At 61.5% G+C, this 21,002-nt stretch overlaps 2 protein-coding genes across 5 annotated transcripts in view; one reads left to right on the forward strand and one right to left on the reverse strand.

Moving 5' to 3' along the window:
- Positions 1 to 10,630, reverse strand: part of LOC102756771 (chloride channel protein ClC-Ka) — a 12,634-nt gene extending 2,004 nt beyond the window's left edge. The window contains exons 1-18 of one of the 3 annotated variants that reach the window (XM_006766684.2): positions 10,552 to 10,630; positions 9,899 to 10,005; positions 9,125 to 9,253; positions 7,593 to 7,721; positions 6,906 to 7,045; positions 6,552 to 6,629; positions 6,392 to 6,470; positions 5,815 to 5,940; positions 5,467 to 5,551; positions 5,274 to 5,375; positions 4,587 to 4,671; positions 4,172 to 4,345; positions 3,661 to 3,730; positions 3,394 to 3,504; positions 2,848 to 3,061; positions 1,880 to 2,013; positions 273 to 361; positions 42 to 125 (exon numbers count right to left, since the gene is read on the reverse strand). In XM_006766684.2, coding sequence (XP_006766747.1) covers positions 42 to 125; positions 273 to 361; positions 1,880 to 2,013; positions 2,848 to 3,061; positions 3,394 to 3,504; positions 3,661 to 3,730; positions 4,172 to 4,345; positions 4,587 to 4,671; positions 5,274 to 5,375; positions 5,467 to 5,551; positions 5,815 to 5,940; positions 6,392 to 6,470; positions 6,552 to 6,629; positions 6,906 to 7,045; positions 7,593 to 7,721; positions 9,125 to 9,253; positions 9,899 to 9,998 — 1,929 coding nt within the window. In that variant the 5' untranslated portion in view covers positions 9,999 to 10,005; positions 10,552 to 10,630. The remainder of the gene's footprint in view (positions 1 to 41; positions 126 to 272; positions 362 to 1,879; positions 2,014 to 2,847; positions 3,062 to 3,393; positions 3,505 to 3,660; positions 3,731 to 4,171; positions 4,346 to 4,586; positions 4,672 to 5,273; positions 5,376 to 5,466; positions 5,552 to 5,814; positions 5,941 to 6,391; positions 6,471 to 6,551; positions 6,630 to 6,905; positions 7,046 to 7,592; positions 7,722 to 9,124; positions 9,254 to 9,898; positions 10,006 to 10,551) is intronic. The other 2 variants (XM_006766686.2, XM_015565859.1) reach the window with 2 other exon arrangements.
- A 122-nt stretch (positions 10,631 to 10,752) lies between these two features.
- On the forward strand, positions 10,753 to 17,967 carry HSPB7 (heat shock protein family B (small) member 7). Of its 2 annotated transcripts, none has more exons than XM_015565860.1 (4): positions 10,753 to 10,927; positions 14,292 to 14,694; positions 15,205 to 15,350; positions 16,489 to 17,967. In XM_015565860.1, exons 2-4 carry the CDS (start codon positions 14,499 to 14,501, stop codon positions 16,882 to 16,884), a joined length of 738 nt encoding a protein of 245 aa, XP_015421346.1. In that variant the 5' UTR covers positions 10,753 to 10,927; positions 14,292 to 14,498; the 3' UTR covers positions 16,885 to 17,967. The 2 variants fall into 2 exon arrangements, with proteins under 2 accessions (XP_015421346.1, XP_015421347.1); XM_015565861.1 differs by having other exon boundaries at positions 10,755 to 10,927; positions 15,217 to 15,350.
- The last annotated feature ends 3,035 nt before the right edge of the window (positions 17,968 to 21,002 follow it).

The following is a 21,002-nucleotide window of genomic DNA, read 5'->3' on the forward strand; positions in this document are numbered from 1 at the left end:
CCCCAGGGTCCTTGTGCCCGTGCCTGAGTCCTCCCCATTACCTCATGCAGGGAGGTCTCTGGAGACAGCTGCAGGGTCACTGGCTCCATGGGGCAGCCCCCAGCCAAGATGTCCTGGAGATAGTGCTGGGGACAGGAAAGGGTTTTGGGAGCCTGGGCCGGCCTCCCTCTCCCCGAGGCTGCCCCGTTCAATCCTCCTCTCCCACAGATCAGCTGTCCCCTCCACTCCCACCCTGCTGACTCCCCAACTCCCCCAACACCCCATGTGAGTACCACTTGTCCTGGAGCCCAGGAAGGTGGCTCAGCCTGGAGGGCCTGCAGCAAGTGGGCCCTTCGCACGGTGCCCACCAGGATCTGGGACTCTGGACAAGTGGAGAGGGAGAGGGAGAAAGCTGAATTATGAGGAAGGGATTTGTATTTCCTCGGCACCTACTATGTGCCAATAACTGTGCTAGGTGTTCTTGTGTCTCTCAGGAACGTACAGCAGCCTGTGGGTCAGGAACTATTGTCACCCATTTTATAGACGAGGAAACTGAGGCTTAGCAGCACAGAGAGGCTAATTGTCTTACCCAAGGTCACTCAGCTTCTGACATGGAGGTGTGGTAGCCAAAGGAGGCTAAGGCTGCTGGGGGCCAGGAGGGAGTCTGCTCACCCTGAGGTCCCCCAGGAGTAGCTTTGGGACACCTGTGCCATAGGGACCCGGGAGCCCACCATGTTCTGAGGTCCTACTGTGTGCCAGGGGCTGGGCAAGCCTCAATCCAGGCTATCACTGGACTTTGCAGGTACTCGGTTTTGAGGCAACAGCCTGATAGTTTTGCTTCTTATCCAGTAAAGTAAAAACTTTACAATTAGACCTTTAGAAACAAACACTTAAAGCTATTTCTTGAGTGATCAGTAGGGTCCCACGGCCCAGGGCTGCGGGTTGGGAGCTTTTTGCCCCCTGTGGCTCTGAGGGTGGCGTGGACTTTGTCTGGGGGCCAGTTCTGTCTTTGTCCCAGGAGGGGAGGCCTCTTGGAGGGGGTCTCCTCTGCGAACATGTTCAAGGGGGACCGTGGGCGTGTTCTGTGGGATGATGTAAGGGCTGCCCCAATTTGGGTGGGGACACCGCAGGTCGTAGCGTGGTTTGCCCCGACGCTGCGGCTCACAAGTGGCCCAGGCCTCTTAGGGTGCCTGTGGGGGCAGTTAGGGCCCGTATGGTTGTGCAGGTTGCTCACTCCATGAGGTACCTGCACAAAGGACAAGCGGGGACCAAAACCCAGCTGTGCCACGCTTGCCAGGGGTGCACCCTGTCTCATGCGCACAGAGGGGACATAAAGGTGACAGTGGCCTGAGTGGACATGGCTGTACGCCCCCCGACTTTCCTTTCCCACTCGCACTGTACTTGCCAGTGGAGAGCGCTGCTCTAGCCAGATGCTTCCCCAAGACTCCGCTTCTGTGTCTTCTAACAAGGCCCCATTCATCCTTCTTTACAAAGATGCTATCAGGGATTGTGGCGGGGACTCAGCGGGGCAATGTTGGAAGGGGAGGCGGATGAAGGAACCCTTTGAGACCCTGGTAGCGCCCCATCACCCTACCCCCACGCCCCGCACACCAGGCCTGGCCTCTAGAACCCCCAGGTCTGCCCTGGAGAGCTTCGCAAGCGCCCTCTCATCTCCCGTGGCAGCACAGAAGCCACCCCAAGCAGGCCGGTCAGTCTCCGTCTTATCAAAGAGGAGGAATCAGGCTCGGGGAGATGAAGTGATTCCCCCAAGGCACCCAGTGACGGAGCCCGGATCCAGATGTAGGGCCAGTGCCCTGCTGCCCCTCTCCTGGGCCTGCGCCACCAAGAGGAGGTGGAGGGAAGGCCCCCCCCTCCACTCCCCCCGGCTCCTGCTGAGCACCTGTGCTCTCTTCCAGGGGGTACTCAGCCTTGTCCGTGGAGGTTATGACCTTGACCACCTCCTCCAGGGGCATGTCCTTGGCCAGCGTGGTGATGCTGCAGTTCATAAAGTGCTCCACGATGACGCGGTGAGAGCTGCAGGCAGAGGGGTGCTCCCGTCAGGCCTGGGGTGAGGGCATGAGGCAGGGTACCCCAGAGGGAGTTGCTGCTTCTCCAGCGTGGGCACAGACTGAGAGGTTCCCGGAATGAGCAACTCCGGGAGCCCCGAGGTCGAGGGCACCTGGGGACCACTCACCTATGGTCTGGCTCTGAATTCTCAGCCTCACCCCCTCCCCCCAGCCCCTAGCTCCCCGCAGGCCAGCTTCAGGCTCTTTCATTGGGAAGCCTTCCTTAGAGAATGTCATTTGAAGAAAAGTTTGATGGCAAAAAAAGGGCGGGCTTTAAAGTTTGAAAACACCCCCATTTTACAGATGGGGGAACTGAGGCTTAGAACAAGGTGGCGGCTGGCATGCATTTGGAGCTGGGCCCGGACCCGGCACTCTCAGCCTCGTAGTCCTGCCTCTCTGGGGACAGAGGCTGCTCTGGTCCTGCCTGGTGGAGTGAGGACCTCCAAGCCTGTTTGTGCCACTTCCACAGAGCACCGTGGGGAGCGCAGGGGCCTCCCAGCCCTGCTGCTGACTCTGTGACCTGGAGCAAGACATGGCACCTCCCTGAGCCCGTTCCCAACACCTGGGCGGTATCTGTCCTGTTGTGAAGACGGACTAATGACGAGTAAGACATGGAGGCCCAGGAGGCCGAGGACTTGCCCAAGGTCACGCAGGGAGCTGGGGAGAGCGGAGACCAGAGAGCAGCCCCTCCCACACCACCCATGTCCAAGGTCAGCTGCAGTGAGGTATTGCAGGGAGCTGCACCTCAGCCCACCGGGACACCCCCACCCCTCTCAGCCAGCCTGAGGCAGGCGCCACTCACCTGATTTTTCGGCCCCGGATCCACGGGAGATATGGCAGCTTCTTGACAATGATGGTGCCGTCGTAGAAGGAGGGCTGGCAGCTCTGGGCAATGGCGTTGGCCGCCAGCACCGCCATCAGCACGGGCAGCGCGTGCACGATCTGGCCGGTCAGCTCGAAGGCCAGCAGCGCCGTGGAGACGGTGTGGGTCACGGCCCCTGAGAAGGCCGCAGCCCCTGCAGGGGGCAGAGCCAGGGCAGGCAGCTCAGGCCAGGGGCCAGCTTCCCGCAGAGGGCGGGGCTGGGGAGGCTGTGGCCAGGGGCCGGGTGGGACTTGTCCAGAGGCCACACGCTGGCCACCGTTGGAGCCCCCAAAGCCTGGGCTCGGTGAGGGGGAGAGCAGTGAGGACGGGGATGAGAGATCAGGGACAAGACAGGCGCTGGAGAGAGTAATGTGGCTCAGGGAAGGGTGGGGGCTCATTGAGGGGCTCTGTGACCCCCTATGTCCTGCAGAACCGCTAGCTGATCCTCCAGGTCCAGCCCACCCAGAGGTGCCCAGGCCCACTTACCTGCCAGGGCATACCCCCCGGGCATGATGGGGTTGGTGACCCCTCCGGCCACGATGCCCTCAGGGAAGGCAACAGAGAGGGCCTCCCCTATGAGGCGCCCAATGGCAGCTCCTAGCCACAGACTTCGGGTGAGCAGGGCTGACCTGGCCCCTCAGCCCTCCATCCTTGGGGACGACCTCAGTACCATGCAGGGGAGGGAGGGGCGGCCCAGGAGCCATGCCTGCCCCACACCCTGAACCTCTAAGACCCTCAGGATCCCAGACTCACCGAAGATGAATATGGGCATAAAGTAGCCAGCGGGCATGGGGATGGTGGTGGCCACGATCAGCATCCAGAACTGCGGGTGGGGAGCCCAGAGGAGCAGAGGCTCGAGGGAGCTGGGTCATAGTGGGCAGGGAGGGGCAGGACGGGGGGCAGGGCGTGTCCCAGGGAGAACGAGGGTGCTCAGGCTCATTGCCGGGGTCTGGTGCCAGAGAAGGCGTTGGCCAGCAGGAGGAGCCTGACGCTGACAAAGTGCCTACTGTGTGTGTGCCAGGGGCTCTCTGTCCTTCCCTCTCAACCTTACCTTTGAGGAGGCGCCATAACTCTCCCATTTTAAAGATAGGGAAACCAAGGCTCAGAGAGCCAGAGCGACTAGGCCCGGACACACAGCGGGGAAGGTCAGGCCAGGGAGCGTGGGCGGAAGGCCCAGGTGCTGTGCTGCATGCTGGGGGAGACACCCCCCGCCCATGGCGGGTCTCGGCTGTAGGCACACGCCTGGGGGCCCCGGGGCGCCCACCTTCATCACCAGGAAGAAGGCAAGGGTCCCAAAGATGGTGAACTGCGGGTGGTACCACTCGAACCACAGGTTCTGGGGGTCGGGCTCGGCGGGCCAAGGCGGGGACGAGTTCCGGGTGATCAGTGCCCACGAGTTGTTGTCAAACAGTGTGTCCAGGTGCTGCTTCATGGACAGCTGGAGCCGGGGGGCGGGGGGCTCAGAAATCTGCCTGAGGGCCCCCTGCCACCCCTCCGGGCAGCTGTCCCCCCACCCCCCACTGCCTGACCTGGCCTCCCACCCTCTCCCCCCTTCCCAGTGTAGGGGACTTGGGAGCTGCTCAGAACCTCCCCTTCGTGGGGATTGAGGGAGATGACAGGAACTAAGTGGAAACAAACTGGGGCCCCCACTCCCACTGCCCCAGCTCTGGGCCCCTTACCCGAGAAGCCATGAAGCGGCCCACGCCAGGGGGGTAGGTGATGGAGGCGAGAACCAGGGCGGCCAGGGCGGAGTACAGGGGCTTGCTGTGGGGGTGCAGGGGGGGAGCTCCAGGGCCACTCATCCCTTCGCCCCCACCTCATGGCCCCACCACCCTGGGGTCTGACACTGGGGCAGGAACAGGAGGAGGGTCCGTCCCCCAGTGGCTGTGTGACAAGGGGCAGGGCTGATGGGAGAGTTTGGGACAGAGGCCTGCTGGGACCAGGACAGAGCCCAGCAAGGCCCGGTGGTGGGGGAGGGGGAGGGGGGTTGTGCATGACCAATCAAGAGCAGGTAGGGGTTGACTTTGAGGTGCCAATGCCAGGGGCAGCCAAGTTTGGGGAGGAGAGGGGGCTCCGTAACAGGCTTAGGGCTCCGTGGGGGAGTGGGGTTCAGTGAAGGAGTGAGGACTCCGGAGGGTGGGGGTTACATGGAGGGTTGCTAGCCCAGTGAGCAGGGGAACAGCGACTGTGGGGACCTGAGAGGGGTGTTATGAGGGAATGGGGCTCCTTAAGTGGGTTGGGGGCTAGGGAGGTTTGGGAAGCTCAGTAGGAAGATGGGGTGCAGTCAGTAGGAGTTGTGGGCTCAGGAGGCTGAGTCCCTGGCGGGGGGGTCTCCCTGAGAGGCCCAGCCGAGGCCCAGAGCCCACCTGGTAGCCAGTAGTTTGGAGGTGAGCGGATTCGTCTTGACGAAGATGAGGAAATTTCGCTGACAGAAGAGGTACGCGCAGCTCAGGAGGCCACAGATGGCCCTGCGGGGAGGTGGGGTGAGTCCAGAGCAGCCCCCAGGGCCACGGGCAGCCCAGCCCGTGTGGGGCTGCAGGGACCCGAGGCACCGCTCACCCCAGCGCCACAAAAAAGAAGATCTCCGGCAGGTCGAAGGGGACGTCCACCCGGAAGCTGGTCTTGAAGAGGGAGGTGATGGTCTCTGCGGGGAGGGGCGGGGGCGTCACACTCACACCCCAGCCCTGGCCCCTGCTCCCGGCCCAGCTCTGTCCCTTCTACCCTCAGGGCCCCATCCTTCCCGCCCAATACAGGTCAGCTCCCTCCTCCCGCCTAGAAGCAGCTGGGGATGAAAGAGGAGGGAGAGGGAAGAGGGGAGAACGGGGAGAGGGGAGAATGTGAAGGAGGGGGGAATGGGGAGAGGGGAGAATGGGGAGGGGGGGAGGTGTGGGTGAGCCCTGGACTCACCCTGCTCGCTGTTGAAGACGGCCAGGAGGCGGAACATGAAGGCCCCGCAAGTGGCGGCGAAGAAGCCCCTCCAGTAATCCCAGACGGAGAAGTGGGAGGACATGACCTCGATGCTGAACAGGACGCCTGGGGGCGGCGCTGAGCTCAGGCAGAGCCCGGCACCCTGACTCCTCGGTCCTGCCCTCCTGGCCTGCGGACAGGGCCCCCCTTCTCCCTGGCTCTGAGCCCAGATGAGGGGAGGGCCGGGCAGGCACCCCTCCTCCAGGGAACATGCCACCTCCTCCCTGTGGGTGGGACTGCTATGATCCCATCGCACAGAGGAGGGAGTGAGGCTCCGGGAGGTGAATTGCTGGGCCAGGGCCACCCAGAGAGCTGCTCTCACACCCACGCCTGTCTAAGGTAACCCCGAGGCGCCTGACCCCCACTCACTCACCCCTACCCTGAGCGGGCAAGACTGCTGTAGGAACCAAGACCAAAATTAGTCCTCATCCCTCCTCCGGGCCCCTCCAGGAGACGGGTGGGGGGGTGCTGTGGGGAGCCCCAGGGTGCCAGGGGAGGGGCCAAGGCGGGGTCTCACCGCTGAAGGGCGCTGCGAAGACTGTGGCCACGCCCACCGCCGCTGCCGCCACCAGCATTTCGTTTTGTTTGCTCTTGTTCTGGGGGATCCGAGTCCTGGGCTCAGAGTCAGCCCCCTCCCTCTCGTTCCCTCTAAGGGGGGCCCTCCCCCAGCCCCTTACCTCGGACTCCCCAATGGTCTTGGTGCGCACGCGGCCCAGGTAGGCAGCGATCATCACACTGAGGTGCACGAAGGGGCCCTGAGGGGAGAAGGGACCTGGAGGGGAGCCGGGCCCTTGCTGCTCCCTCCTAGGGCCCAGGGTTGGGGGACAGAGGGAACCTCCTCCAGACACAGCACGGTTGCCCCCCCACACCCACCTCTTCCATCTCCCAGCCTCTTGTCACACTCTGGGGACCCGGCCTCCCCAAGGCTGAGCCCCGGAAGGCGGGCATTGCCCCGCGGGGGTGGGTGGTAGGAAAAGGCAGGCCTGGGGGAGCAGGGAGTGGGGGGGGGGTGCTCTCTCGCTTGCTCGTACCACTTTGCCCAGGAAGATGGTGCTGCCGGAGGCCAGGGTGCAGGTGAGGCCCACCACCTTGGCCCCGAAGTTCTTGATGTCCAGGTAGTCCTCCAAGACCACCCCGGACAAGATGGTCTTCAGCTCCGGGATTCCAGATCCTTGGCAGCGGGAGGGACAACCTTGGGGTTAACCTCTTCGCACCTGACCCTGCACAGTGTTTCGCACCACCCTCTGTCAGGTCCTTTAAAACCCCAGGAGTAGGTTTCCTCAACCCATTTTTCAGAGGAGGAGGCCGAGGGTCAGAAAGGAGAGGGGAATAGCCCATGTCCTTCCAGCTGGGCCTGGCTGGTGGCTGTGGCAGACTCGGGGGAAGTGGGGGGAACCAGGCCACCCTGCATGCACCCCTGGAGTTCCCATCTGCTGGCTGGGAGCTGGAGGCAGAGCTGAGAGGCCTGGGGGAATACTCTGGGCATCGGCCCTGAAGGAGAACCTGCCACCAGTTCTCCCCATCACCACCCAGAAATGCTCTCAGAAAGGGGCCAGAGCCATCAGCGACCCAGGAGTCAAGGTCTGGTCTTCGTGCTGTGTGACTTGGGGCAAGTGACACGACTCCTCTGAGCCTGATTTCTCCGGCTATGAAGTAGGGGTACTGCCTCCTGCCTCCACCCATCAGAAGCCTGAGGACATGAACCCGTGGGGGCTCACCTCCTGAGAAAGGCGTGATGCTCTGTGAGAAGCCGGAGGAGAAGGAGACCAAGGCCATGGGGTACACAGTCCAGGAGAGATACCGGAGCAGGTGGCTGTCTCCAATCTCCCGGTACAGCCACTTGTGTGCTGGGGACAGCCAGGGATCAGGGAGCACCCACAGGCTCCGGGCCCTCGGGTGCCCCCTACTGACCGGGAGACACAGGCCTGGAGAGGGGAGGCCCAGGCCGCCAGGGAGCAGCAGCTCCCCCAGAGGAGCAGGAGCAGGACCCTGGATCCCGACCCAGGTTTGCCACTCCCTAGCTGAGGGGCCTTGGGCCAGTGACTCCGCCTCTCACAGCCTCTGTTTTCCTGTCTGTCCAATGGGCTAGTGATGGCACCTCCCTCACAGGGTCACTGTGAGAAGTGAGGCAGAGTGTGAAGCTCCTCAGACAATGGGTGTCTGGTGCCGGGCAGGGGCTCATGATGGCACCGGAGCAAGTCTCCCCGAGAAGGTGTTACCCTCTTCCTGCCCCGCCCCCTCTTCCAGGGAGCCCTCAGGGTGGAGAGAGCCTGCTGACCCATGGTGTCTAAGCAAGTGCCCTCCCCCAGCGACTGAGTTGAGAGCAAGGAGGGAGGGAGGAGAGGGAGCCACACAGCAGGACCAGGGGAACTAGGACTCAGATGGAAGGGCTCTTGGGAACGTTCAGGGCTCTCTCACTCGCTGTGCAGATGAGGGGACGGAGGCTCAGAGACAGGCAGGAGCTTGTCCAGGGTCACACAGCAAGCCAAGAGCAACGCCAGGCCCTGGCCTGTGTTCTCAGTGGTTAGAGCGTTGGCCCTCAGACCAAAGGGTCTCGAGTTCAATTCCCGGTCAAGGGCACATAACTGGGCTGCAGGTTCAATCCCCAGCCTTGGTCGGGGCACATGTGGGAGACAACCAATCAATGTGTCTCTCTCACATTGATGTTTCTCTCTCTCCCTCTGCCTTCCTCTCTGAAATCAATAAAAAATATTTTTAAAAAATGGTTCCAAATAGCTGAACTTGTAGCTATTGTATTTCTCACAGGAGATGAAAATGTTGAAATTATGGTTCTATGCATCAATTTAAATAAGAATATTTAAAAAATAACATGCTTAGAGCGTTGGCCCTCAGACCAAAGGGTCTCGAGTTCAATTCCCGGTCAAGGGCACATAACTGGGCTGCAGGTTCAATCCCCAGCCTTGGTCGGGGCACATGTGGGAGACAACCAATCAATGTGTCTCTCTCACATTGATGTTTCTCTCTCTCCCTCTGCATCCACTCCCCATCCCCCCCACCCCCCACTCTCTCCCGGCTCCTCCCTCCTTTCCACCTTCTGTAAAAATCAATGGAAAAATATCCTCGGGTGAGAATTAACAACAACAACAAAACGAGCAATGCCAGGACCAGACCAGGCCCCCCCCCCCGACCCCTCCCACTCCTGCTGCACCTGGTGGCACACCTGGCCTCCTGAGAGCCCTGGGTCCAGAGCGGGCATGTGTGCCCCGGGGGGCGGGGAGGGGGCGCTTACCTCGGACCACTCGCCCCACGGTGAAGCTCATGGTGTAGCTGATCAGGGCCATGAGCACCCCGAGGGTGGCCAGGAAGTACCAGTCCTCACCCACACGGAACAGCTTCTGCTTCAACCACTCCAAGCCGCCTGGCACAGGGGCACAGGGGCACGGGGTCACAGCCCAGATCTGGGCGGGCATGGACAGCCCTTCCCTGAAGCCTGCTCTTGCTCTGGGCTGGGGAGGCGGTCCAGTCCAGGGTCGCCTCACGTGGGGGCAGAGCAGGATTTGTGGTGGTGATGGTGGCAGCGCAGGGGGCCTCTGCTGGGCCTGCCCCCACCCCTGCCCCACACTGGGGTACTTATGGGAGGACGATCAAGGTTCAGGGGTGAGGAGGAGTGCTGGGAGCTACCGCTCTCTCTAATCACCACAGGGTCCGTAGCTTAGGCAGCACTAGGGTCTAGCAACACTCCTGTGTTGTCCCAGGACCTGCGGGGCTGGTGTTGGGCCAGAGAGCACCCCCTGGGCCCTTAGCAAGGCCCCGGGCACAGTGATCGGGCATCGGGGCTGCAACCCCAAAAGGCAGAGGGCAGGCGTCGAGCACGTCTGTCCCACAGACTGATGGACAGACAGATCCCTTCCCTCCCTGCTACCAGGAGATGCTGGGCAGTGATGTTGGGCAGATAAAGGGAGAGGGCAGCTGGTGGGCTTTCAGGGGGTGGGAGGTGCAGCCTGGGAAGGGGGTGAGGTCCTGAGGGGTCTCTGACGGGGAGGGGAAGGGACCCAGCTCTCACCTCTGATGCGTCGGCGGATGCGGGGACACGGGCCCCACAGCTCCTGAAGAGTCACGGGGTTCCCCGAGGAGCCCTCTCGCAGCCCCACCAGCTCCTCCATGGCGTCCCTGAGGCAGCCGACAGGCTGGGGGACCCTCGGGGAGCTGCCCCAATGCCTGCGCCCTGCCCCCTGGCCCTTCCAATATTGCTACTTCCCAGGTCAAAAGGAAAGGTGGCATTCCCCGGGGTGTGTGCGTGTGTGTAAAGCTACTGGGGGACCTAAGTCTAGCGGGCCCTGGGGTGTCAGCGAGGGCGTGCATGTGCGTGTAGAGTGTGAGGTGGGGTTCCTGTCTGTGCCCTTCGCGTCCAGCAGCGGATTGGCCAAAGCAGGTCTGCGAGCCTCAGAGCCCCTTCCCCCTCCCGTGGTCACCGCTCCCACCCTCCCTGACACTTGTCTGTGTCTCCACCGGCGGCTCTGACTCCCCGAACCCATCCCCGAGCCCCCTCCGCTTCAGCTCAGGCCACAGAGGCAGCAAAACCCCAGGCCCAGAAGGAGAGGCCGAAATGAGATGCTGGCTCCCTGCCCCCCGCCCTTCTGCTCCTGCCCAGCTTGACCGAGACCTGGCCAACCCTCTCTGAGTCCATCCCCAGCTCTGCACCCAGCGGCCCCTCACCTGTGTCCGTCCGCCCTGCTGTGGCCCCGGACGGCCCTCTAACAGACTCCTTTGCCTGCAGCGCAGGTGAACCTGCACAGGTGTGTGCTCCACCAATCAGCACCTGCCCCCCTCCTCCCCGCACCCCGCAGGCCGGGCTTGACTGTGGCTGTGAAGAATGTCCTTGACAAACCGACCAGAACTGCCCAGGCCCGCTGGGCCGTGCAGCCCAGAGCAGCCAAAGGGAGCGGGGAGCAGGACTCCCCTCAACCTAGCGTAGCCACGAAGCCGTGCTGCAGGCAGGGGATCTGGGGCTTTGGTGCGGACCCCACACACACAGGGGGACGGTGAGGGGTCATCTGTGGGCCGAGGGTCGGGCCCTGGACTCTCAGAGCTGGTCTGGAAGGGATCTGAAAGAGCAGAGAAAGGAGAGGGGAGGGAGCCAGCAGAGGAGGAGGAAGGGCTGGGGCAAAGGCGAGGGCACTGTCGTTGCTGCCCACTTGCTGTGTGCCAACAACCTTCCCCCCAATCAGTGAGTGCCCCTGGGACCCAACCAGGGGGGCGGCATTATTCCCATTTAAAGAAATGGAGTCTCAAAGAGGCAGCTGCTTGTCAAGGTCATAGAGGCCAAGAGCAGAGCTAGGACGCCCCCCCCCCCACGTCCTCCCCAGGTTTGCCTGTCTCCAGAGCCTGCACAGCACCCCGCTGTCCTGCCCTGACAGCCCACCTCGCTCAGAGCTGGGCGGAGGCCCCCAGCTGGAGCAGTGGGTAGCGAATCCCAGTGGCCAGGGCCTGGGGACGAACTTAGACTTGATCCTGGTGTCCAGCCCCTCCAGTCTCAGAAAACGGCCTCTCAAACCACAAGGCTTCTGGGTAAATGCCCAGACTTTGTCGCACCCCAAACAGAGGGTAGGAGCCAGGGCATGGGGGGCATGGTGAGGAAATAAGCACGTTACACCCTGCCTACGTGCCAGGCCCTTAAGTCTACAACTCAGTTCATTCTCCCAGCACCCTGTGAGTCCGGGACAGCACCACCATTTTGCAGATGACAAATGGAGGATCAGAGAGGTGCAGTCACTCACCTAAAGTCACACAGCAGAGGCTGAACCCAGACGTAGTCTGTGTGCCTTTTCCCCTACCCGGAGCTCCTCAAGCTCCAGTGACTGAATCAACCAGGGCAGGGTCTGGGCAGAGAGCAGAGGATTTTTGTCTGTTGCCACTTTTGGGAGATTTAGGCAAGAGATCTGGGACCACGGCCCTCCCTCCCCCAAGTAACCCCCGCCCCCCGAAAATCATGATGGCCCTTCAATGACTCCTTAAAGTCCTGGGAGCCTGAGCTACCCCCTCCCCTAGAGGCCAGGTCAAGTCAATCCAAAATAGGGGCCTGTGTGTGCTGTGTGTAGGAGGTGGGGAGGGGCTTGCTGCTCTGCATGGGCCCACCTTCACCTTGGCCACCCCACCCTGTCGACTGGCTGCCCCATCGACATCCCAGACCCACCTCTGGCCTCCAGCAGCCGCTGGCTACAATCGCACAGCCAGGGTCAGCCAGCCTGCAGGCCCGGCATGTCCACACCTCACCCCCTGGCCCTGCGAGCACCAGGAAGCTGGGAAGAGGGCGGCGGGGGGGTGTGGTGGCTGAGGCAGGTCCCTCCCAAAGCTCTGTACACCCACATGCCAGCCCCTCCACTTCTCCCCCTTCTTCATCGAGCCCCAGCAGCAGTGGAGGGAGAACAGGCTCATTCACACCAGTCCCCCAGAGCCGGGAACAGTGCCTGGCACATAGTAGGTGTTCAATAAACCTACTGAGTGCTGGGTGGTTTCCAAGCACTGGCCTGTGGGCTGGCTGTGTGGAGAGCTGATGGGACCAGATTCCTGGTCCCTTCCCAGAGCCCCAAATTAGAATCTTGGGGTGCAGGTTAAGGCTCTGGGTTTGTCAAAATTCCCTCAGGTGATTGGATGCCCTGGCAGGTTTGGGGATTCAGGGCATTTGACCATCTCTGAAGCTCCTTCTATCCCTGTGATCTGAAGGGAGAGGCAGGCCGAGACAGGGCGATGGCCCCGATGACCTTCAGGGTCCCTCCTGGCGGCGGAAGCCAGTGGAGGAGCACCATGACAGTGTGTCTGCATTTAGCCACTGGCTCCTGTTTCCCTGGCGGGCGGCAGGCTTATGGGCCCCCCCACCCCTCCCCCACCCTCTTCCCATCTTGCCTCGGTGCTGGCGACTTCCTGGCAGCCCCCTGGGCCAGGATGGGTGTCAGGGGCAGGAGTTCCAGGCAGGAATCTCCCCTGGAGTGAAGGACCCTCTTTCCCCAGCCACTGCCTTGGCCCCCCTTCAGGGACCACCCCTATAGATGGAGCCCCAAGAATGACGTTCTGTGGGAGCCAGAGAAAAGAGAAGCAGCGCCCACCTTCAGGAAGTCCCACTCTCACGGGGACACACTGAACCGTGCCTTGGAGGAGCTGTCAGTCTCATAGACCCAGGACAACCAGGTTACACTGCCAGGAGCTGGGTGGGCAGACAGGCGGCACTGTGGGCATCGGGGCAGGGGCCCCTGGTGTGGACTACAGCAATCAGAGAGGCCTCGGTGGTGGGGGAAGGCAGGACTTGGAGAGGAGAGCGGAGGCCCCACACTGCAGCCTGGGCAGATGCGAAGGGCCCACTCTCTTCTCAGAATGGCCTTTCCCTGGCGCCCCCTTACCCCGCCTCCCAGGTCAGTCCTGGCTCTGCTGAGCTGTGGGGAGCACACAGGGGCTTCTCGGGGGCTTCCGGGCCAGCCCATCTCCGCACATGTGTGTTCAGGTCACCCGGCCTCCTAGGAGGCTTCGGATCAGAAATGTCCGGGTTCGAATCCAGCTGTGCCGCTCGCCCTGTGCAAACCGCCCGCCCTGCGCGGCTGTCTCCCTTCTATAAAATGGGGGTGACGCCTCCTTTCAGAGCTGTGTGGGGAGCAAATGGACCATCCTGGAAGCTCCTCCCCAGGAGCCCACAGGCCCTGAAGCCAGAGCTAGAAGGACTGTCTCCGTAATTCTCTGCCTCCCAAACTTCTGCCCGCTGCATCCCAGGGCTCCTCAAGCCGGAGGTCAAGCAGTTCCCAGAAATACAACCTCCAGATCTTTAGGGACAATTACCAAATTCCCTGCGTGGGGCCCACCCCCAGCCCTGCCTCAGGCTGCTAGCTTCCCCCTCTTGGGGCCCCCAAAATGTTCCAGAGTGTGCGGGGGGGGGGGGGGGGGGGGGAGGGAGCAAGCATGGAGTCTGGGTCCCAGTGGGAGCTGGCAGGGGCACAGCTGCACATTCTCACCCCCCAACCTCCATCCCTAAGAGACGTCTGTAAACAGTGTCTGCCCCGAGGGAAGGAGCCCCTCACTTCACACAGGGGCCCAGCAGGTGGGGGTCCTGCACCCACCCCGACCTCCTGGCCAGGCATCTCCTGGTCCCTGACCCCTTACCACTCAGATCCCCTCTTACCACGGCTGGGACTTCGGGGGAGAGGGGACAGGGCATAGAAAAGCCAGGCCACAGGAGTATGCCCTCTAACAGGGGAGGCAGAGCCCTTAAGAGCCCCTGGCTGATGGGGAAGAGAAACGGACCCCCCCCAACACACACACACACACACACAGGTCCTGGGCGCGGGTCTGAGTGGCGAGGGGACAGCTCTGGCGCCCTCCCCGCTGCCGTGCGGCCCCCGGGCTGGAGTTATCGGCCTGGAATGCCAGGCTATGAGCTCAGCCTCACGGGCCTGCGTGCGTTGGACTGTCAGCAGGACCGTCTCACTGGAGAAGATTTCCAGCCCCTCTGGGCCACGGCGAGGCCTAAATTTAGCCGGTAGACAAGGGGCTGGCCCTACGCCCGGGCGGCCGGGCCTTATAAAGCGCCAGCAGCCGGGCCCAGCACACTCCCCCGGAGCCCGCTGCCCACACCCCTGTGTCCACCCTGCCGCCTGGCCGGGGCCGGCTGCCCGCTGTGGATGAGCCACCGGACCTCCTCCAGCTTCAGAGCCGAGAGAAGCTTCCACTCCTCCTCTTCCTCCTCCTCGGCCTCGGCCTCCTCAGCCGCCCGAGCCCTCCCAGCCCAGGACCCGCCCATGGAGAAGGCCTTGAGCATGTTTTCCGAGGACTTTGGCAGCTTCATGCGGCCCCGCTCCGAGCCCCTGACCTTCCCAGGCAAGTGCTCGGGGCTCTGCGGGATGGGGGACACCCGAGGGGGACACCGGCTCCGGGCACCTCTGGATGTGGCTGTGGCTGCAGCTGCACGTGGCCACCGGTACAGATGTGGCCACAGAGACAGATGTGGCCGTGAGAATAGGCAGGCCTTCAAGGAACAGGTGTGGCCCGGGGTCAGCTATGGTGTTGATGGCCACGCAGGGAGCTGGAGCTCTGAGGGGCTGCATGAGGTTGAGGTGGGGACACATCCCCTACTCTGGGTGTGGGGCAGGTTGCTACACACACACACACACACACACACACACACTCACACACACACACCTGTGCCTGGCGAGGCTCCAGCCCCCCCATGGAGAAGGCAGGCTGCAAGAGGTGAGGAGGGTGGGCAGGGAGGTTAGGAGCAATAGCTGAAAGGGAAGTCAGGCCTGGGGGGCCTCCCCTCTCCCCAGGAGAAGGAGCCAGAAGCCCGAGTTCTGGGTGCAAGCCTGCTCTGTGCTCGGCTCACGGCAGCCCTCCCCACAGCCCGCACTGGGGGGCCGGGCAACATCAAGACACTCGGCGATGCCTATGAGTTTGCAGTGGACGTGAGCGACTTCTCCCCTGAGGACATCATCGTCACCACATCCAACAACCACATCGAGGTGCGCGCTGAGAAGGTGAGCTGCCCGCCCGCCCGGACCCCAGGCTCTGCCCCTGCACCCTCTGCCCAGCGTCCCTACTCCCATGTCTCATCCTGGGACCCCAGACTCTAGCCCATGTCCCCCCAAGTCCCCAGGGCACATGGGAGACCCTGCTCTTGTAGCTCGTGGGCCGCAGGATCCCCGTTATGCCTCTCTCTGCCCCGAGATCCGTTTTCCAAGAGCTGGGCAGCTGAGAGGGCCCCAGGGGAATGGGAGGGGGCAGGGATGCAGGCAGGGGGCACCTGAGCTGTGATATGAGAGAGGGAGATGGTGGTTGAGTGAGGACAGCTGAGTGAGGACAGGTGCGTTGGGGACTCACCTGGACAGCTGCGGGAAGAGTTCCCCCACACGACACCCCTCAAGCCCTCTTCCCTCCTGGCTCCAGAGGCCCAGCCTCCAACCTGGGACCCCTGAATTAGAGTCCCTGCCATTCAGGATTCCACACTCCAAACCCCACACTCCCTCTACCCACGGCTCTCAGGGTCACTGGGTCACTAGCCGTCGGAGGAGGGTGTGCCGCCAGCTGAACCTGGACGCTGCCCACAGTGGGCCACAGCCACAGGTGCCCCATCAAGGAGAGGGGCTGCCCACAGCTCTGCCAGAGCCCCTAGGGCCCAGCTCCCTCCCTGAGTGCAGGATGCTAGGTGCCTGGGCACCCTGTCAGGGAAGCCAAGGACTGTGGGCACCAGGACCAGTGGGCAGCATGTGCCAGCCCTGCCACTCCCGCCAGTGACTCAGCCACACCAGGCTCCTCTGGACACTATGTGCTGACCAAGCCGTGGGGGAAGGGCCACCGGCCCAGCCCTGACCGTGGAGACCCAGTGGGTCTGGGTGTCCAGAGGGCCCGACTCAGCCCTGTGCCGCCTTCTCCTCGGTGCCCAAGAACCCCTGGCTGCCACCAAGCCCCCTGCCTGCCCATTGGAACCCTCAGCACCTGTGCACCTGGCCCTGCATAACCCTGGGCCTGTGGCCACCATCATCCTGGGCACCAGCCTGAGAGCAGACCCCTCAGCGGGAGGGGCCGCTGGACTTGGACAGGGGAGAAGGGGCTGGGGCTTGACATGAGCCGGACAGGGGGCAGGGCAGCCGGCCCTGACCCAGCTCTCCCCCGCAGCTGGCAGCGGACGGCACGGTCATGAACACCTTCGCTCACAAATGCCAGCTGCCCGAGGACGTGGACCCCACTTCCGTGACCTCGGCCCTGAGGGAGGACGGCAGCCTCACCATCCGGGCGCGGCGACACCCGCACACGGAGCATGTCCAGCAAAAAAACCCTCATAACAGCTGCCAGGACATCTCAGCCCGGGTCCCACCCCCAAGACCCCAGGTGGGTCACCCCCACCCCAAAACGGAGGCCTTCTGCTCTGCCCAGGACAGGACAGGGGCCCCCTTGCCTTCCAGATGTGGCCTCTCACTTAGTGCAGAACACAGGGATCGGGGTGGGGAAGGGAGATCCAGAGAGCCCACGTGGGAAGGAAGCTGCGGAGAGGCAGGGTCTCTGGGCAAATAATCTGCAGGACAGACGGACAGTAGCTCCGCTGCCCTACGGAGGCTCTGCCAGGCAGGGGCGGGGAAGGGCACTGGGGCCCCCTTGGCAAGAGGAGCAGGAGAGGCAGGTCCCCGGGGGCACAGGGAGGCCAGGAGACAGCCATGATGGAAACCTCCCCTTTCCACTCTCTAAGCCCCAAACCAGCTGCCTGCCCACCTGGAGCGCCCAGCCAGCCAGCTGTGCCAGGGCAGGGCCACGTGGCATTTGTATACAGATGGGGTTTTTCCAATACAGCTGGTTCGTGACAAACGGTGTGAAACTCCTGCCATCTGTTACCTGCTCATGTCCCCAGGCCAGGCCAGGCCAGGCCAGACCAGGGGTGCGGCTGGTCCCCCCCTGCCCTCAGGCCGCGGCTCCTGGGGCTGCCTCCATGCAGAGGGATCACCGAACCCATGTGGGAGAGAGACCGTGGGTGGGGCTTTGGGTCTCAAGGTCAGACCAGTGTCTGGCCAACCTTCGCCACGGCCAGTCCTTCCCCCTCTTCGATCTATGAATCTATAGGTTTGGCGTGTGTATACGCTCGGGGACACACACCTGCTGTCCCTCGAATCCTAAGCATTACCATTGGTTGAGTCCAGATTCAGAACACTCTAAAGTCAGATCCAATCTCCATATTCACCAGGGGGAAGCTGAGTCTCTGAGCAGGTGGCTGCCCAACCTGCTCACGAACATAAATCCAGGAAATCTGAGGCTCCTCTCAAAGCGCCCCCCTCTGGGTACCGGGAAGTAGTTCCCCCTCTGCCTCTGTCCCCACATCTTTCTGCTGGAGAAAGCCCCCAGCCAGTTCCCTCCTGCTCCCCAGGCCAGGGAAGGGCTCAGGAAGCCTTCATCTTGGGGAGCCTCAGCTGCCCGCTGTGATCCTGGCTCTGTTTCCACATACAAAACCAGGGGTAAGGGGAGGGTGCGTCACAGGGTAGGTGGCCTCTCGCCTGCCATTCTGGGGTCCTTAGGGGACAGTTCGGGGGGGGGGAGAAGGGCATGGGAGGGTCCTGGCATTGTACCCTGCGCACACAATAAACGACAGAATCCCAGACTTCTGGAGACCACCTGCCTGAAGTTCTCACATTTGGGGTGGGTTTGGAGGCAGCTGGGGTGGGAAAACCCCAGGAGAAACAGACATGCCTTCCTTGAAATGTTGGGGTGGGGGTAGTAGCTCACGCAAAGCTCAAGACCTTACAGAAATGTGGGTGTCCTTCGGCCTCCTCCCTCGGCTTCCAGACCCACCCGGGCCGGACGTGGAATTATTTCTGTGAAGAGCCTTGCAGTGCCTTCCCTTCCAACCGCCAGCCAGCACCTGCTGCCAGGCCAGGCACAGTCCCAGGTGCAGGAACACCAAAGGCCGGTCAGCTGCACGGGTCCCTGCCTTCTTGAAGCCTATCTCGTACCAGATGGCCATTGAGGATCAGAGAGGCTGAGTGATTGGCCCAGGGTCACAGAGCTGAAACCTGACTGGGGTGTTGGCTAGTTGAGGAGTCTGGGTGCTCTCTAGAGAGACCCCCTGCCCCCATACTCACCCCACACCCTACCAGGTGATACTGAAATCGCTGCCAAGCGCTGGCCCCCTGCAGCTGGAGCTGCTAGCAGGAGGAGGGGAGGGAGAGGGAGAGTGGGCGTGGTATTTCCAGCTGAGGTGACTCACGGATTCCACTGGGCTATTTGCAGCACCGACACTCATCAGCCCGAGGTTTGGGGGAGGAGCCGGACCAGCCCCAACCCTTCCTCAACTCCCACCTGCAGGGTCAGGCTCACCTTGGTGTGGGGACCCCAGTGAAGCCCCCCATCCTGGGCCGGGCTGGAGTGAGCTGGGCCGCCGGCAGCCCTGGCTGGAAGAGGAGTCAGCTCTCCACGTGGCCAATGGGGCCGAATACTTGCCACCCCCAACCCCCAGGCCCAGCAGCCCCCTCCCCAGACTGCAGTTGGGGGATGAGGGTCGTGCAGAGGACAGAGTACCAGCTGGGGACTGGACACGCCCAGGCTGAGGAAGCCTTGCAGCCAAGGTGACCCTATGGAAGAGGAGGGCCGGGAGGAGAGGACGCAGGCTGCCCACTTTCCTCGGCTCTGCCCCCTAGGCCTGGGACTGGCGGCAACCCTTTGTCTCCTAGGACCCCCCACCCTTTCCAGGCTAAATATAGGCCTGGCTGAGGGCCCTGCGCCCCGCCCCCACCCTGTGCGGAATAATTATAGCAGCCCCATTCATTGAGAGCCCAGAGTGTGCCAAGCACGCTGCTCATCCCCAGAAAAATCCTGCAAGGTGGGTACCAAGGGGGACAGGCAGGTTCAAAGAGGCCAAGCAACAGGCCCAAGGTCACCCAGCTTGGAAGCAGCATGGCTGGGATTTGAATCCTTGGCCGTGGCTCTAGTCCTCTGCAGCCCTGGCCCGTGTGGCTCAGTTGGTCAAATGTTGTCCCATGCACTGAGGGGTCATCAGGGGATTCCAGGTTGAGGCACGTGCCCCAGTTTCCGCCTTGATCCCCAGTAGAGGGCATGCAGGAGACAGCTGACTGGTGTTTCTCTCTCTCTCCCTCTCCCTCTAAAAAGTCAATAGCCCTAGCCCGTTTGGATCAGTGGATAGAGCTTCGGCCTACGGCCTGAAGGGTCCTGGATTTGATTCTAGTCAAGGGCACATGCCCGGGTTGCGGGCTTGATCCCCAGTGGGGGGCGTGCAGAAGGTGGCCAATCAATGATTCTCTCTCATCATTGATGTTTCTATCTCTCTCTCTCCCTTTTCCTTCCTCTCTGAAATCAATAAAAATATTTTTTTAAAAACATACATTTTTTAAAAATCAATAAAAAGCATATTTTTGCCCTGGCTGGTTTGGCGCAGTGTGGACTGAAGGGTCCCAGGTTCGATTCCGGTCAAGGGCACATGCCCAGGCTGTGGGCTCAACCCCCAGTGGGGTTGTGCAGAAGACAGCCCATCAATGATTCTCTTTCATCACTGATGTTTCTATCTCTCCCACTCCCTCTCTGAAATCATTAAAAATATATTAATTAAATTAAAAAAGCTAACAAGCTTCAGTGAAGAGTGGAGGGTCAGTCATAAACTCTGGAGACACATGACCTGGGTTCAAATTTTGGCTCTACTTTTTCCGAACTGTGTGATCTTGAGCAAGTACCTTAACCTCTCTGTGCTGAAATAAAATGGTGCTAATAGGGTCTACCTGTTAGAATTCTTTTGTGTTAATGTGTTAATGTAAAAAACAACAACAACAAACATTCAAACCTGTAAAGAATTTTTGTCAGCTTATTTGAGCCAAACTGTTGACAACTGTCAGGATGCGGAACCCCAAGGTACTGAGGTAGTGCTCGGGAAAATGGCAGTTTTTCATCTTGTTTTATGCGTCACCATCAAAGGAGAAGACGTACGTGGGTTACATGAAATCCATTGGTGATCGATGAGGGAGGCGGGAGAAAGCAAATCAGGGAAACCTCTGGGATTGGATAAAAAGTGAAATGATAGACACATGCTTCTTGTACACAGGTGGGCATCAGATAGTTAACAGTCAACAATTAACACAATGACAAGAACAAGGAGGGAATCTGTGGCCAGGGCTGTGCTCTGGAGGGGGCCGGAAAAAGGGAAGCTACAAGCTGCCCTGACATCCACAGGTATGTTATCAGGGAAGACACTGGCCTAGGACATGTCTACCCACTGTAGACACTGCTTGTTAATTAAAGGCTTTAATTTCAGACCATCCTCTGTGGTTACTTGAGGTCTCTTGCGTTTGCAAGGCCGCCACGCAGGCCTTTCCTGAGTTAGTCGGGTTAGCACGTGGTCCCTTTTCGTCCACACATGTCAAAGCTTTGGCATTTGGTAAAAAAAAAGCTTCGGCACTTGGTAGTGACACAGCTCACGTATGCCACGCACTGAAATGCCCAGTAGGGCTCAGATACCGGTATTTCATATAGATTCGGATCCCGATATCCCCAGCCTCACACACACTCTCCCTGGTGCCATCGGACCTAGACATGGGCCTGGTGGGGGTGGGGGGAGGGGCGGAGGTCAGAGGAGCTGCCCTAGTACCTGGGTCTTCTCTCCAGGAAAAGCAGGTGAGGGCAGAGCTAAAAGGTTCCCTGGC

Source organism: Myotis davidii, unplaced genomic scaffold, assembly GCF_000327345.1.
Source record: "Myotis davidii unplaced genomic scaffold, ASM32734v1 scaffold299, whole genome shotgun sequence".
Classification (NCBI taxonomy): Eukaryota; Metazoa; Chordata; class Mammalia; order Chiroptera; family Vespertilionidae; genus Myotis; species Myotis davidii.